General features: G+C 51.1%; 3 protein-coding genes across 3 annotated transcripts in view; 2 read left to right on the forward strand and 1 right to left on the reverse strand.

Moving 5' to 3' along the window:
• Positions 1-2,956: 2,956 nt before the first annotated feature.
• On the forward strand, positions 2,957-4,419 carry GUITHDRAFT_142344 (hypothetical protein; the record flags this gene model as incomplete). The annotated part of the gene is made up of 4 exons (XM_005827866.1): positions 2,957-3,001; positions 3,095-3,214; positions 3,257-4,276; positions 4,327-4,419. The coding sequence occupies 4 exons, from the start codon at positions 2,957-2,959 to the stop codon at positions 4,417-4,419; spliced, it is 1,278 nt and encodes a 425-aa protein (XP_005827923.1).
• A 5,456-nt stretch (positions 4,420-9,875) lies between these two features.
• On the reverse strand, positions 9,876-12,303 carry GUITHDRAFT_112949 (hypothetical protein; the record flags this gene model as incomplete). The annotated part of the gene is made up of 5 exons (XM_005827867.1): positions 9,876-10,030; positions 10,074-10,398; positions 10,578-10,750; positions 10,981-11,150; positions 11,252-12,303. 5 exons carry the CDS (start codon positions 12,301-12,303, stop codon positions 9,876-9,878), a joined length of 1,875 nt encoding a protein of 624 aa, XP_005827924.1.
• A 1,426-nt stretch (positions 12,304-13,729) lies between these two features.
• Positions 13,730-14,901, forward strand: part of GUITHDRAFT_75075 (hypothetical protein) — a gene marked incomplete at both ends in the record, with an annotated part of 2,478 nt that continues 1,306 nt past the window's right edge. The window contains 4 exons of the mRNA XM_005827868.1: positions 13,730-13,827; positions 13,916-14,060; positions 14,352-14,474; positions 14,766-14,840. Of these exons, the coding sequence (XP_005827925.1) occupies positions 13,730-13,827; positions 13,916-14,060; positions 14,352-14,474; positions 14,766-14,840 (441 nt within the window). The remainder of the gene's footprint in view (positions 13,828-13,915; positions 14,061-14,351; positions 14,475-14,765; positions 14,841-14,901) is intronic.

Below are 14,901 nucleotides of genomic sequence, written 5' to 3' on the forward strand. Positions count from 1 at the left end.
GACCCTGATACTCTCGTCAAGTTGATAAACACTTGCGACAAAAATGCTGAATCCTTGACTGAAAAAGTTGATCGATGTATCTATTTAGTCTTAACACACTCTCTGCTTCCCGTACTGCAGGACTTGATTGTGTACACCTCAATGTTTCCAATACTCAGCGTTAAGACGAGGATATGAACGAGGATGGGGATATGAGCAATGATTTGAACGAAGATTTGAATGAGGATTACGAGCTGATATTAGTGCTTGAATAAGCTTCTTTATCATGAATCCCTAGGGTATTGTGGCCTTAAGTCTCATCTTGAACTACATTCACTCATTCGCCGTACACCCTCTTTATGCTTGCTTCAGATTCGTGTCCTTCACTGCTCCCAGCCCACCCCCACAAGGTCCTCATCCCAACCAGTGCAATCATCTTCGTTGTTCGATACCTAGGTTGAGACATCTAGCAGAGCCCTACTTGTTCCCAGGCGATGGCTCAAGCTGACTTTGCTCCCATATCGCTGCTGTTTTGATGACCTGATGTGTATTCCTGTTCAGATTTCACCTCCAAAGTCCATGCACACTTGTGTTCTTTGATGAGAACGTTTGGCTTTGACTCATACACGTTCATCACTTTCCATCTTCTTCTCAAGAACTCAAACTCTTGTGTGTGGTTGTTGCAGTGATACTTTGTCTATGGTGCAATTCCTTTATTCCACTCGTCAAGTACTCGATCAATTACATTTCAGAATCCTGTGTTTCAACCTATCTGTCATCTATCCCCACTTCTGTAGGTTCCTTGTTCTTTCTCTGCAACACTGATAGGCCTATCAATGGCTTTCTCCTTGACATGGAATGAATTGCGATGTGGGAATTCCCCGTTTTGGTTGGTTGTGCTGTATATCCAGTTTTCCGCTCCTTTCACATCATGTAATGCTTCTCTTGCCTGTGCACGACCTGACGCGGGACGGCTTTGTGCCACTGATGTATGATATTTACGTGCAAACAAGTCAACAGGAGGTTGTCCCACGTAAAGAACTTTTCGTGGTCATCGCGGCCTTTCCTTTTCTGCTCGGCTCATGTGCATCATTGTAGAGCCATAGGCATCTTTAAAATAGCATTCTCATGCTATGATTCTAGAATCATCTTTAATCAGTACAGTTTGTTGGAGCATGTTGTGTACAAGTCGAAGAAACTGACGATCTAGCCTCAACTCCCAGACTCACTCAGAGCCACTGCTCCTTCGTGCAGAAAGGCTACCATCATCTTGCCTTATACTTGATTGCTTGCTCGCTATGAATGTTTACATGTTGCGCAAGTCTTTTGTTCTATCTCGCTCGACTTATGTGCGTCTACCCTGTCATTTCGTTTCTTTGCCGCCATAATCCAAGATGAGCCGTGACAGTACTCTGTGGCATGGCGCCCCCACCCCCACCCCCACCCCCTTGATGCATAGACATTTGCCCGGCATACAGCAGGTTCAAATTGCTTTCCTTTTTTTGTTCTTTTTTTTGTTTTTTTGTTCATGTGTAGTAAATAAGAGAATTGAGAGATGCGACCACGGGTGTAATACCATTAAAGAGGAGGGGTACCTAACAGCTGCAGGGATCGTGAGCGAAAATGCATCGATTGGATTTTTTGAGAGTCATGGACCCGAGATATTTTTTTTTCACACAGCGCAAGTTGCCCATTGAAAGACGGGGTACTTTACGGATTCTTAGGGGGTAGTGCACCATGTGCACACACTGTGATACCCTCTGCACACAACTGATCACCCACCATAATGTCAGCCCCTAGTACCAACCCTGCAACCTCGAAACATCCCCTGCTCAAAAGAATTCTCCTCGACTGCTCTAGGTCTGAAAACGATCAAGAGCATCCCTCTGAAATTCATCGTAGCCCTGACCCACGGGGGGACAGCCCTGCGACCCTGTTGTGAATCGAGCACGTATACCACCCAGACACAATGGACCCCTCGACCCCGCTCCCCTTTCTTTTTTTGGGACAAAGATTGGAAGGTCAAGATAATAACCTTCTGCTAAAAGTATTATACAATCATATATCTTTTGTATCCTTTATAAATAACTAATTCTTTTAAAGCCCATCATCGACGAATAATTATATATATTTAGCCTACTTGCCTTCCAGAACCTTCTGTGGTATAAAAACACCGGTTGTCCCACCGTCCACCCTACCCACCTTTCAAGTCCCTCTAGTCATTCGCCACCTTGACCTTCTCGCTCCGACCACCAACCCCACCCCCCCTCCTTAACCTTCCTACCCACCTGATTTCCACAGGTCGGCTAGCAAAAGTCACTGTAACTGGACAATAAAAGAGCCACCCAGGGCTACCAATGGACCCCTACCCCCAGACACGGAGACTTGACCCCATTTTTCAATCACCTACCCCTATCTCCCTGTGAGGGGGTAATGATTTACCACACAACGAGACGATGCGATCTTTCATATCTTCAGTTGAATCTCGAGATGGGGTACTTAGACTGTCCCAGAGGTCCTAGGCCTTGTACCAAGAGGTGCTATGTACTACTACCTTCCTAGCACCCTGTAGAATGAGACCAGGCTAGTCCTAGGTCCTACCGTGTGTCGAGCAGTCTACGCCGCGTCGGCCTCTGCAATGGGTGTTGTTATGTCGGGGTGAATGGGCGACCAGGACAATGCATGGGAGAGGGAGGGCGAGGGGAGAGGGGCGGGGGGAAGCGAGGATAGGAAGGAGGGAATGAAATCCAGGGTGATTGAGAAAGATATGTCGCTCGATCGTGACGGCAAGATCTTGATTCCATGATTCGTAGGGGAGGGGAGGGAGCTTTCATGGTGAAATCTGTGACCCGTTCTGTAGTTTTCCATGTAATAGACTGCTTCACATGAGCACAAGCTCCTTTTTTTGACTTTTTGATCTGCAGGAATGATATCAAGATTTCTCCATTTCTTGTGATCAGGGGGCGATTACGAAAAAATGGCAGCTTGCACTCTGCCGTTCCACATTTTGTCGCAACAGCTGGTGAGCCCGAGAAGCTCGCTTGCCACGCTCATGCAGAAATTTCAGCGGAGGAGCTGAGGATGTTTATTCTTTGTGTCTGATCAAACTTGAAAGAGAGAGATGGAAGCCGGAGCTGGGGCAGGAGCCTTACTGGGGAACGGTCTCCTTCCCGAACAGGATCAGGATCCGGATGCAGCCGATCCAACACTAGGAAGGCGGAAGCGAAGGCATCAGGTCAGCAAGCTTGTGCTCTCCATGCGAACTGAGCTGCGACAGGTTTCCATTGCCTGCGTCGTGTGTGCCAAGGCAAAGGCAGCTTGCAACGACGCCCGTCCTTGCAAGCGATGCATCCGCCTAGGAAAGGAGGAGCAATGCATCGACAGCGCCGATGTTCGTGCGCAATGGTGGATACAGAAGTCGAGGGGAGACGTTGCACAGCTTCCAAGCTCAACAAAGAAGTCTCGTGCAGTTTGCTCTGCCCTCTACTTCCACGGTTCTTCGTTCCTTCAGTCCAGCCACTTCCAGCTACCCAAGAACGTCGCGTGCATGGCTTGCAACAAGGCGAAGGCGCGGTGCGATGGCTGCAGGCCTTGCTCACGATGTCGGGACAGAAAGATCGATTGCGTCAATCTTACGAAGCAACCGAGGGAGCAAGAGGACTCTGACATCCCGGCAGCAGTGCCTCCTGTGCAGGATGGGATGGAAGATGATTTCGAAGAAGCCACGGTTGGCAGTAAGGGGATGGACATCTTCGAGGAGATCGTGAATGCATCCCAAGGGCAGCAAGTTGGCATCATGGGAGAGTATCCGGACCCTTCGATTCACAACAGTAGGTTCCAGGTCAAGGAGGAGCCGGGGGAGGTACTGCGTTTTGCAAGGGAGGGCAGGGCGTTGCAGGGGCAGCACATGAGGATGAATCTTCCTTCCAGCAGCTCTGCGTTCCCGATGGACATCTTCTCCACCGACGAGCTCTCCTTCATGAGCCAGATGAACTATCGTGATGCCTTGGACAACAGAGTCCCTGATCCTGCTTTGGCCATGCTCCAGGAGTCGTCGTACAGGCCTCCTCCTCTGGCTCAGGAGCCCCTATATCAGCCTGTTCTGATCAACTCGCCTTCTCATGCTGATTCAACGTTTGAGCGTCAGGCTCCGTACTTGAGCTCTCGCCCAGCTGCTGCCAAGGCGCTCACTGCTGAAGTTGGCCAGCAGCCCTTGATGCAAGTTACGACGAGCAGAAGCAGATTTCAGTGGGAGCAGGAGCAGCAGATGCTGGAGCAAGGGATTGCTGCGAGCTCGGTGCGTCTGGGATATCGAGGAGGAATGGGAGGTGCTGACGGTTTATGCAGCAGCGAGGAATTTGCATTTCTGGCCGTGGAAATGTGAATGGGGGGGATCTTACGCAGGCATTTCGAGCTCCCGGAACAGATCGTCAGCGCTGATATGTGAGGGGAATAGATGGCCGTTTTTTATCTGAAAGATGTAGCAAAACAACAACAATAAATGTCAATGAAAGCGTAATCATCGTCTGAAAGCCTCGACGACGACGTTCAATGCTAGAAAGTTTGACATGTCCCAATACTGCATTCGCACCATTCTGTCCTTCCTATGCTTCTTTGATTGCAAGACTTGCCATCTGCATTGGAAGTTGCCAATGTTGGCACACCCTTCGCTCTCTTTGCACATCGCGTTACATCGCCACAAATATTGCAGAATTGCAGAAGAAGTTCATAGACAGACGAAGAAAAGGAGCAGAACAAGAAGAATGAACAAGAGAGAAAGAGACAAAGAGGGAAAGAGAGAAAGAGGGAAAGAGAGAAAGAGAGAAAGAGAGAAAGCTCTCTGTTTCTCCGTTCTTGAGTGTGATCAACTACTTATGTTCCGAGTCGTTCCTGTTCATTTTGAGCTTTCTCGATCTCTCCCCTTCCCCATCACCATCTTGGGAAACTACGTTCCTTTCTATAGTGCTCTCACTCTTTACCATCTTTCAAACAATTGCAACTGACAGATATTGATACGGCTACGTCTGTGCATAACTCTTCTCCAAACTTCCTTTTATCCATTTCACTTCCGCCAGCCTTGCTGGCCGTCCAGCCTCAGTCTAATGGTCTGGGATCCTTCCTGCCTTGTTACCTGCTTACTTGGATCATCTTTCACTGAAATCCTGTCTGTCTGTCTGTCTGTCTGTCTGTCTGTCTGTCTGTCTGTCTGTCTGTCTGTCTGTCTGTCTGTCTGTCTGTCTGTCTGTCTTGTCTCAATCAGCCTGCCGACTGGAACAAGGCATGCAGATATACACAAAGAATGATGACAGGGAGAGGGCAGACAGACAGTCACTTCGACTTGTTTTTATATAGCCTACCTGCGTTCATCTCATCCATCTGATCCATCTGATCCATCCATCCATCCATCCAACTAGATGATCAGTCACTTAGTAAGCTACTCTGCCAAACTGCTTTGCTTTCTTTTCTATTTCTCAGTTTTGTCTGTCAGTTCAGTGTGCTTGCGAACCTGCCTGCTTGCCTGCCTGCCTACCTTCCTGCATTTCAACACGTTTCTGTGTGTCTTTGATTTATTCAGTAGCTCTGGACTCGATGACTTGTTTCTGGCTGTAAGAAATACAGTTTTCTCACTTTCATCTTTGTCTGTATCTGGTTGCCTCACTCCTTTTCTGGCGATCTTTCAGTTTTGGACAACACACGTGCAATCATCAGTATTCGACTTGATTCTGTTCTGTATCAAACCTATGCCTGCCATCAAGTACTCTGAGCAAATTTACAATCAAGTTTTCTTGGTCATGCACCGGTGTGCTATATGTCTTACATCAAGTCCATACTCCATCTCCCTCCCTCATATTAGGTACTGACTATTCCCTCCCCTCCCCTTTCATCTCTCGCCTTTGACGCATGGCGCCACACGCCCTCCCTTGACTCCCCTCCGTTGACTTGGTCTCGTTCTAATCGAGATCCTTCTAGCTACTGCTTGCTCTCTTTGGCCCTCTTCCTCCTTCACCCAACTTCTTCCACTGCCCCTCCCCATTCCCCTTCTCCCGTCCTGCCGCCGACGTCTCTGCTGCTGCTGCTGCTGCTGCTGCTGCTTCCACTACGACGACTCGGACATGTTCGCAGTCGCAGCTCCCTGTGAAAAAAGAAAATGTTGAAATGAAGTATTTTCGTGACAACAGAAGTGAAAAAAACTGAAAGAATTTGTTTTCACTCTCAGTGTCTTTACACATAATCCAATCGTCGTTGAACTACGACGATTGGACCCTCACATACACCACCCCCCCTTTTGAGTGATATTATTGGGGTCCAATACCCCAAAACATTCCCCGAGCACGAAAAAAAACAAAAAACAAAGGAAAACGAAAAAAAAATAGCGTAGACGGTAATGCAGCGGTGAAATCTGCATGCGACGATAGCGAACGGTGGCGAAGGTGGGAAGCAGCATGGCAGTTGACAGAGATCAGCTACAGGAATGAATCTCTCCTCTGTCTGGACCCCTGCACTCGATCCTTCCGCTCCCCCTTGTCCTCCGTCGAATTTCAACTCCAACTGAATCAGTCATACCACACATTCTCTTATCCGACCCTCCTCTGCCCTGCCATGTGCCCCTTGCCTCAGTGTGGCATCATGTAAGCTCTCCCACCCGATGACTCACTGTCATTCTCGTGTGCCAAAATGGGTGACTGTGACTATCCTCTTTCCTGTTGTCGTCATGCGTGTGTAGGTCATGATGTTTGTTGGTCCCTCTCATTGTGCTTCCTCGTGTTTGTCCTTGTCTTTTGCCTTTCTGACTACCTTCTCTCGCTCCTTAGCTCCCCACCAGTAAACCCTCCTTCCTCTCCCTCTCCCTCTCCCTCTCCCTCTCCCTCTCCCTCTCCCTCTCCCCATCCCCATCCCCATTCCCATCCCTTCGCTCTCCCTCTCCCTCTTTCTCTTCTTTCACATTGTTCATGAGATCATTTTTCCCTGTTGCTGTAAACTGCCTACCATCTTGATCTTCTTCCAGCTGACTCGTCTACTGCCATTGTCCCAAGGGCTTGACTGGATGATGACGGGGGGCATACCACTCAGGGAGGAAAAGTAATACCACGTAGGGAGAGAAGTTATAGCATCTAGAAGGAGGAATGGAGGCAGTTGGGTGGTGGTGGCGGTGGGGAGGGAGAGGGGGGGCAATGGTCGCAAGTAGAAGGAGCTTTTGACCGCAGTTGACTATCAACAACCCTGCCCCTCCGTCTCTGCTCAACTTTCTTGCTTTGCGAATTTGTTCGTTTTCTTGTCGTGAAAGAACTTCCTGTAAACCCCTATGGCTCCCTCCTGCCTCCTCTTCCCACCTCCTCCCTCCACCTCGTTGATCTCCCTGACTCGTTGCCCTCCCTCGCTCTGTTTTCTCCTATGACAACGTCCGTCGTCCCCCTGCCTTTCCTTTTATCAAACTCTCCCTCTATCTAAACTCCCGCTCTCTCCCTCCCCTCATTTCTTCTCCATGTTTCTCCCTCTTGACTTCCCCCTCCCTCTTTCCCTTCTTTCCTTCTCTTCCCCTCTCTTCCTCTCCTCTCCTCTCCTCTCCTCTCCTCTCCTCTCCTCTCCTCCCGCCTCCTCTCCTCCCGTCTCCTCTCCTCTTCTATTTCATCCTATCCTATCCTCCCGTCTCCTCTCCTCTCCTCCCGTCTCCTCTGCCCTTCTATTTCATCCTCTCCTCTCCTCATGTTCATTCTCTCCTCCCATCTTCTCTCCTCTCCTTACGATTTCTCTGCTCAGCTCTTGTCCTGCTTGTCCTGCTCTGCTCTGCTTTTGTTCTGCTCTGCTTTTCTCTCTTCCTCCCTCCCATCTCTCCGCACCTCCGTTGCTGGCTCTCCTTCACTTCGTCTCCTCACTTCCATCCTCCCCTCTCCTCGCTATCCCCAAGGGAGGAGGGGAGACAACGATGTCTGTTCGCCCTCGTGTGCGTCCTTACGATGTCCTCGATATTCTCACCTCCACCTCCACCTCCTCCTCCTCCATATGCCACTGAGAGCGTTTCAGATACTTCCCGATCTCGTTCCCATAAACTTGCTGCTCTCCTCTCATACCTGTCAACAAGTTCCCCCACATCCTCAGCACCATGTTGGCTGCTTCTCCGCCCTTCCTCTCCTCTGGCTGTTGTGTGAACTTTCAACGGCGATCTTTGTTAGTATCCCCTGAACTTTTGCCTTCCTTCTCTCCCTCGGCAGTTGAGCGAACCAGCAACTTTGCTAAACAAGCTCATGAAAGAAGATACAGCTTCTTTTACTTTACTCAAGTGGAAAAGACAAACAGAAGCAAGAAGACTTTGTATCTCTCAACTCCCCATGGGCTCTTTCGTGAAACAGGTTCTTCAAGTTTCTGCTTCGCAGTTCCCACTGCTACTCAAAATCCCAAAGGAATTGTTTTCAGAAACAACAATTTTCGAAGGATGGGAGCTTGAGAATTTGAGATCTCCACGCTGATTCTATTGTCAACGGATACGAATATACCAAAATATACAGGTTCTACATCTCATCTCATCTCATCTCATCTATCTCATCTCATCTCATCTCATCGCGGCTCGTCCCGCCTTCTCTCGCCTCGGTTATAGCATCACATAATATCATCAGTCTGCTTGTTCCGTCCACCAGCAGTACGTCAAGGCCTTCGACTAGCTTTCTTTCTTGCAGTTTTGAGATCATGGTCGCTCCTGCCTGCGTGCGGCTGATCCCCTCCCACCACATACCCTCGGTCGATAGTGCTCGATACTGGAGGCTGAAAGCTTTCAGCCTGATTTTCTGCAACTGGTCGTTGAGTACACTGATTAGTTGATCCTGGTTGGCCTTCAGGTCATCAATCTGTTTGCTCCTGCCTGACGTGAGCTCTTCTCTCTGCTTGTTCTGATTGCTCGTCGTACTTGAGCTCCTCTACCGCCTGGTTTAATCGCGCCTTCTCCACATCTTGACCTGCTGGTCTTGTCAGGGCCCCCCTCCAGACCGACGTCAGTAACACTCACTGGTAGAGAATCGGAAGGAGGACACGCTGAGCTGGACCTGAATAGGGGGTGAGAGGAGCAGGAGCAGGAGCAGAAGCAGAAGCAGGAGCAGGAGCAGGAGCAGGAGCAGGATCAGGATCAGGAGCAGGAGCAGGATCAGGATCAGGAGCAGGAGCAGGATCAGGAGCAGGAGCAGGAGCAGGAGCAGGAGGGAACATGGATCAAGGAGGACGAAGAGAAGGAAAGAATCCAACGAGAGGAAGGGGGAGTAGCTCTATCGTTCACTCACCACATGCTTTGCCTTGCAGAGCTCGATGGATTTGATCTGCGAGATGGTAAGGAGGGCAAGGCGGCAAAGATTAGTTATGACAAGGAGACGAAACGAGACCGGGAGGGGTGAGGGAAGAAGCAGGGGACAGGGACAAGGAGGACGAAGAAGATGAAGAGGGAAGGGGAGGGAAGAGGGAGGGAGCCGACAAGGTCGAGAGAAGGGAGAAGAGGAAAACAAGGGAGAGGCGGACGAGGAAAACGGGAAGAGGAGCAGGAGAAGGAGCAGGAGCAGGAGCAGGAGCAGGAGTACCATCCACACAGCGAGAGGGAGTAGAGGTATCATCCATCCGATGCAAATAGCCCAGGGAACGGAAGTGATGGGATCGCTGATGTAGTTTCTGCAGGCAGCAGGTTGAGTGCAGAAGGATGAGGAGAAAGAGATGGAGAAAAGGAGCACAAGGGAACAGGTTGAGTGACGTGAATGCAGACAAGACAAGTGATGGAGAGAAGCACGTGAATGAGGGAAAGAAAGAGAACAAGTTGAGGAGGAGGAGAGTGTGACAAGATGAGCTAAAGAGCACTAGAATCAGCAGGAGGGAGAACGAGCAGGTGGTGGTACTGGAGGAGGAGGAGGAGAAGGAGGAGGAAGCTACCTGACTCCTGCCACGAGGAGGACGAAGGTGGTGACAGGACCGACATACTTCCACAAGAAGCCCAGCAGGGACTTGGGGAACCAGGCGATCCTCCTATGGAGGAGCAGGCGAACATTGGGCATCCCGAAGATCCAGGCGACAAGGACGAACTCTGCTGGGGGTCAGCTGGGGAGGACAAGGAGGTCAAAGTTCACCGCAGAAGCCGATGAGGGTGAGGAGGAAGTTGGAGATGGAGCCGTCGACCAGGTCGACCCACAGCGATCCCGATCTCCTGCAGAAGAGAAGGCCGAGTAGGAAGGATAGAACGCTGACGATGCAGGGCAGGAACCAGGTCTTCTTCATGATCAGCCGGCCCAGCCCCGAGCACGCTCCTCCCCGCTGGATCATCTCCCTGCACTGATCGCGGAGGATAGAGACCGAAACTTCGACGATGGTGGTGGCTGAAGTGATTCCGAGGAGGAGGAGCATGATGAAAAAGAGAGAGTTGAAGACTTTGGGCGAGGGCATGAGCGACAATGCCTGATGGTCAGGTCAAGAAATGGAAGGAGGAAGACGAAAGAGGAGAAGGGTACAGATCATGATGAGGCGAAGGAGGAAGGGCAAGGGCAAAAACGTGGACATGAACATGGACAAGCAGCAGCAGCAGCAGCAGCAGCAGCAGCAGCAGAAGGTTAAGGTTGTGGAGGAGAACAGCTTACCTCAGGGATGGTCTCGAAGACAAGGGAAGGAGATCCTGCCACCACGTCCTCGACCGCGACCCCCTTCTTGTGCGCCATGTAGCCAAGGATGGAGAAGACACAGAAGCCGGAGAAGAACTCAGTCGCGCAGTTGGTAAAGGCAATCACAGCTGCGTTGGAGGGGATGTGGAAGTCTGACGATCAAAAGTCAGAGATTCTTATCTTCAATGCTCCTCCCCGAACTCTCCCCTCCTGCCTCCCGCCTGCCGCCTCCACCAACTTTCCTTTCTTCTCTCTTCGCTCATTCTTCTCCCTCCTACCATCTCCCTCATCCAGTTTCATCCTTACTTTTCCCCCTGCTCCGCCACAAGCTCTCACTTCCCATCCCCTCCCCTCCCTCGCCCTCCCCGTCCTTCGTCCTCACGTGGCGGGTTGTAGGAGGCGTAGGTGATGAGGATTCCCTCCGCAAGCCCGAAGGTGAAGAAGATGTGGGACGCCGCGTTGATCCAGACGTCGATGGCCGTCTGGACTTCTCCCGTCTCCGGGTTAACGCGATCGTAGAAAAGTCGCTCCATGTCCGGCTGGAGGTAGAACCTGCGTTCCTTGTCACTGACTCTCCTCCTCCTCAGCTCCTCCTCCTCCTCCTCCTCTTCCTCCTCCTCCTCCTAGTACTACTACTACTACTACCCTCTCACCGGATCCCATCGCTGGCTCCTTCCAGGGTGACCCCGCGGAAGAAGATGACAACGAGGACAATGTAGGGCAGCGGGATGGAGAGGTACACTGACCACTTGAGCGTCTTGGTGCCGTAGAAAACCATGACGAGCACCACCAGCCATATCACTAGAAGCGACGTGACATTCTCGTCTATGATTCTCCCCTGCTGGTGGAATCCAGTCTCGTGGCATCTGAGCCCGAACCTCCTCCTCATCTCATCTGCCTGCGTGTAGTCCAGGATGTCCGTCTGATGCAGCCTCGACTGGTTCACCAGGAGACTGAGCGGATAAACCTCCTCGTGCCAAGAACGCGCTTCCCCTACCTTACTCCAGTCTACCGTTCCGTTCCTCTGCCAGCACACGTACGCGTTGTGCAGGATCTCCGACTGGAAGTATTCTGTCCCGCTCCCTCCGGCCCAGGGGATGGGCCCAGCGCTCATGCCAGCGCCGAGGTACCGCAGACTCCATGCGAGCACCACACAGTAATAGATACAGATCCCTTGGTTTGCAACGAAGCTGAGCCAGCCCAGCCCCTTCCACCTCCTCGACAGGTCTCGGAAGCATCCGAGGGAGCTCTTGCCGATCCCTTGCCCCAGGGAGGACTCGAGGATCCAGAGAGGGATGCCGAGGGCAAAGAGGGATAGGAAGTAAGGGATGAGGAATGTTGCCCCGCCGTTCCTGTAGCAGAGGAACGGGAACCTCCACACGTTGCCGATGCCGACAGCTCCTCCCACGGACGCGATGAGGTACGTCAGCCGGGAGGACCACATCTGCGTCTCGTGCTTGGCCGAGTTGAAGTCTTCGTCCTCCTCGAAGATCGCAACGAGGTTCGGCGAGGGGTTCGCCGGGAACCACCCCGAATGGTCTGTGACGGAACGGCTGGGGTGGTCGATCTCAATGCTCGTATCCCTTCCATGCTCCGTGTCAAGGAAGACATCCTCCATAGAATCGTCTTGCATCATCTCATTCCTGCTCTCCGTGTTGCTCTCTTTGGTTCTCTTGCCCTGCCCGGCCGTCGACTCCACCGTCATTGTTGCTCACTTGTGACTCCAGCCGGCCTACTTGTTGAGTTCAGAGGATACCTCACCAATACATGGACGTTGTCGAGAGCAAGAGAGCGACGGAGAACTGAAAGACAGAAATCAATGACCGCCAAGCGTTCTGCCGAGGAAGATGGAAGTGCAGGAACATTTCTGGATCCTTCTAGAACCTTTTTAGGTGTTGAGGGAGGTGAGGAAAGGAGGAGAGAGGGTGAAAACGCTAAAGTAAGGGAGAGAACGGCAAAGAGAGTGAGAAGATAAATGAAGAAACGATCTTAGAGGAAGCAAAAGGAAAGAGATGAGAAAAGGTCCGCAAGTGAACCTCTGCAAGATAAAAGGGGAGTGAGGATCAGCTGCTAACACATCAGAAGAGCAAGAAGGAGACGAAGCAGGATGAGGAAGAAATGGCAAGGAGAAAGTCTTGAGAGGAGGAGGAAGCGGAGAGGACATGGAAGCGTGGTGGTGAATGTGCTGAACGAACAGGTTAGTAGCGGCTGCATTGTTCATCGCATCGAGGTACTTCGACGGTGGGTACACATGTGGAGTAGGTACGAATTTGATAGGTGGGTAGTTTTACTACCCCTTTCTTTGTACGAATAGATACCGGTGCAGAATTCAAAAGTGAGGCATAGTACCCCTGTATCTATGTTACATGGGGTTAAGGATACCACGGGTGGTATCAAATCACGGAAATGTAAGGGTGGTAATTTGTTTACAAAATGGAAGGAGAGGAGGGGTGGAGAAATGGGGGAGGTGTCATGTTATCATGAGGGGTAGGGTACCTGATTTGGAGGTAAAGAAGAACATAAAGGGTGGGGTAGTTTCAATGAACTCGAAAGGGTGGGGTAGTACTAAAGAGTTGATCATGGAGGGTGGCGTTGAGGGAGTATCAGGGGTGGGTGTATCAGTGTAAACTGAGTTAAGAAAGGGGGTAGTATCTGGTCATTCAAAGGGTACCTTGGACACCCCTCCTTTCATTTTCTGTTCTTCGATTTGAATGAGGGTGGGTATTCAAACCATACACTCGCACAACAATACAAAACGTTGCGTTTTAGTGCTGCTACTAGTAACACCCTACCCCATTCATATCCTTGTAAAAATCTCGCATAAGAGGGTGGGGGTGGACAAAAAGTATGAGGGGTACCACCCTACCCAGACAAAGTTTTGAACAAAACCAGGGGTTCTTTTAAGCTTTTCAAACGAGAACATGTGGGTGGGGTAACTCGGATTGTCGTAGAGGGGTCCGGGGGGTCCTGCGAGTAAATCCTAAACTTTAGTTCTCTTAAGTTTCCCGCTGAAAGAGTTTCAAAGTTTCGGCGGAAACTTTCAAACTTACGAGCCTGTGGCCGCCATGGCCTGGCGTGCGAGCAGGAGGATGAGAGAGACGGAGGAGGCGTGCGTTGTCAAGATGCAGCGGATGATCAGAGAGGAAGGAGGCAAGGGAGGAAGGGAAGTCCTCTCCCTCGCTCAAGGAATCGTGCACTGGAAGCCTCCCCCCTCCGCCTGCGAAGCAGCGTGAGTCGATAAGACACTTTCGTGGACCCTCCGTCCCTGCGCGAGGGAGGAGGTGCTCGAGCCATGGGAGTGACTATGTGATGAACAGAATGCGGGGTATAGCCGAGGAGGACACTCATCGCTATGGACCTGACGGAGGGATCAACGGGCTCGTCGATTTGATGAGAGACAAGATACGGAATGAGAACCACCTTGTAAGCTCGTCGGTGATGATCACGGCGGGGTCGAATCAGGTCAGAATGAGGAGGAGTGAGGAGGAGGAGTGAGGAGGAGGAGCGGGGAGGAGGAGGAGATAAGGAAAGGACTGTAGACAACAGTATTACAGCGGAGGGCAGCTGTATGGTCCATGAGAGGTTGATGGGTAGAGGAGGAAGCGAGGGCAGACATTGAACTATGCAGAGGAGCAACGATCAGAGGAGAGCGTGTGCAATCGATGAATACGATGTGGGATGACACTGACATAAGCCCGAGGAGGAGGGAGGGGGAGGGGGGGGGGGGAGGGAGGCTGAATGTGTATGTCGCAGGCGTACATGAACGTCGTGCTAACGCTGCTGGATGAAGGAGACACATCATTGCTGCTGATCCCATACTACTTCAACCACTTGATGGCGCTGCAGATGACAGGGGCAAGGATCGAGCTCGCTCCTGTTAGTCTGCTGCTGTCTGCTGCGTCCTTGTTGCCACCTACCCACATGAATTTCTCCGTTATTAGCACTTCCAATCTCTGTCTCCTCCTCGCTCTCCATCGCTACCTGTGTCAGCATCTCAGTTGTCTCCAACTCTTTTCTGATTGTTCTCCTGCTGGTTATCTCCATCACTTGACATTGATAATGTTGCTTGGAATCTTTCCTCATTGTACCTTCAATCTCATCCCATCTTATCTCTTCTCTTCTCTTCTCTTCTCTTCTCTTCTCTTCTCTTCTCACCACTTCCCGCAGACAACTAAAACTTTGCAACCTGATCTTGATTGGTTGAGACAAAGACTAGGGGACGTAGACAAACCAAAAGTGAAGGTTACCTACTCTCTTTCTCCTCCTCCTCCTCCTCCTCCTCCTCCTCCTCCTCCTCCTCCTG

This window comes from Guillardia theta, assembly GCF_000315625.1.
Source record: "Guillardia theta CCMP2712 unplaced genomic scaffold GUITHscaffold_63, whole genome shotgun sequence".
NCBI classification, from domain to species: domain Eukaryota; class Cryptophyceae; order Pyrenomonadales; family Geminigeraceae; genus Guillardia; species Guillardia theta.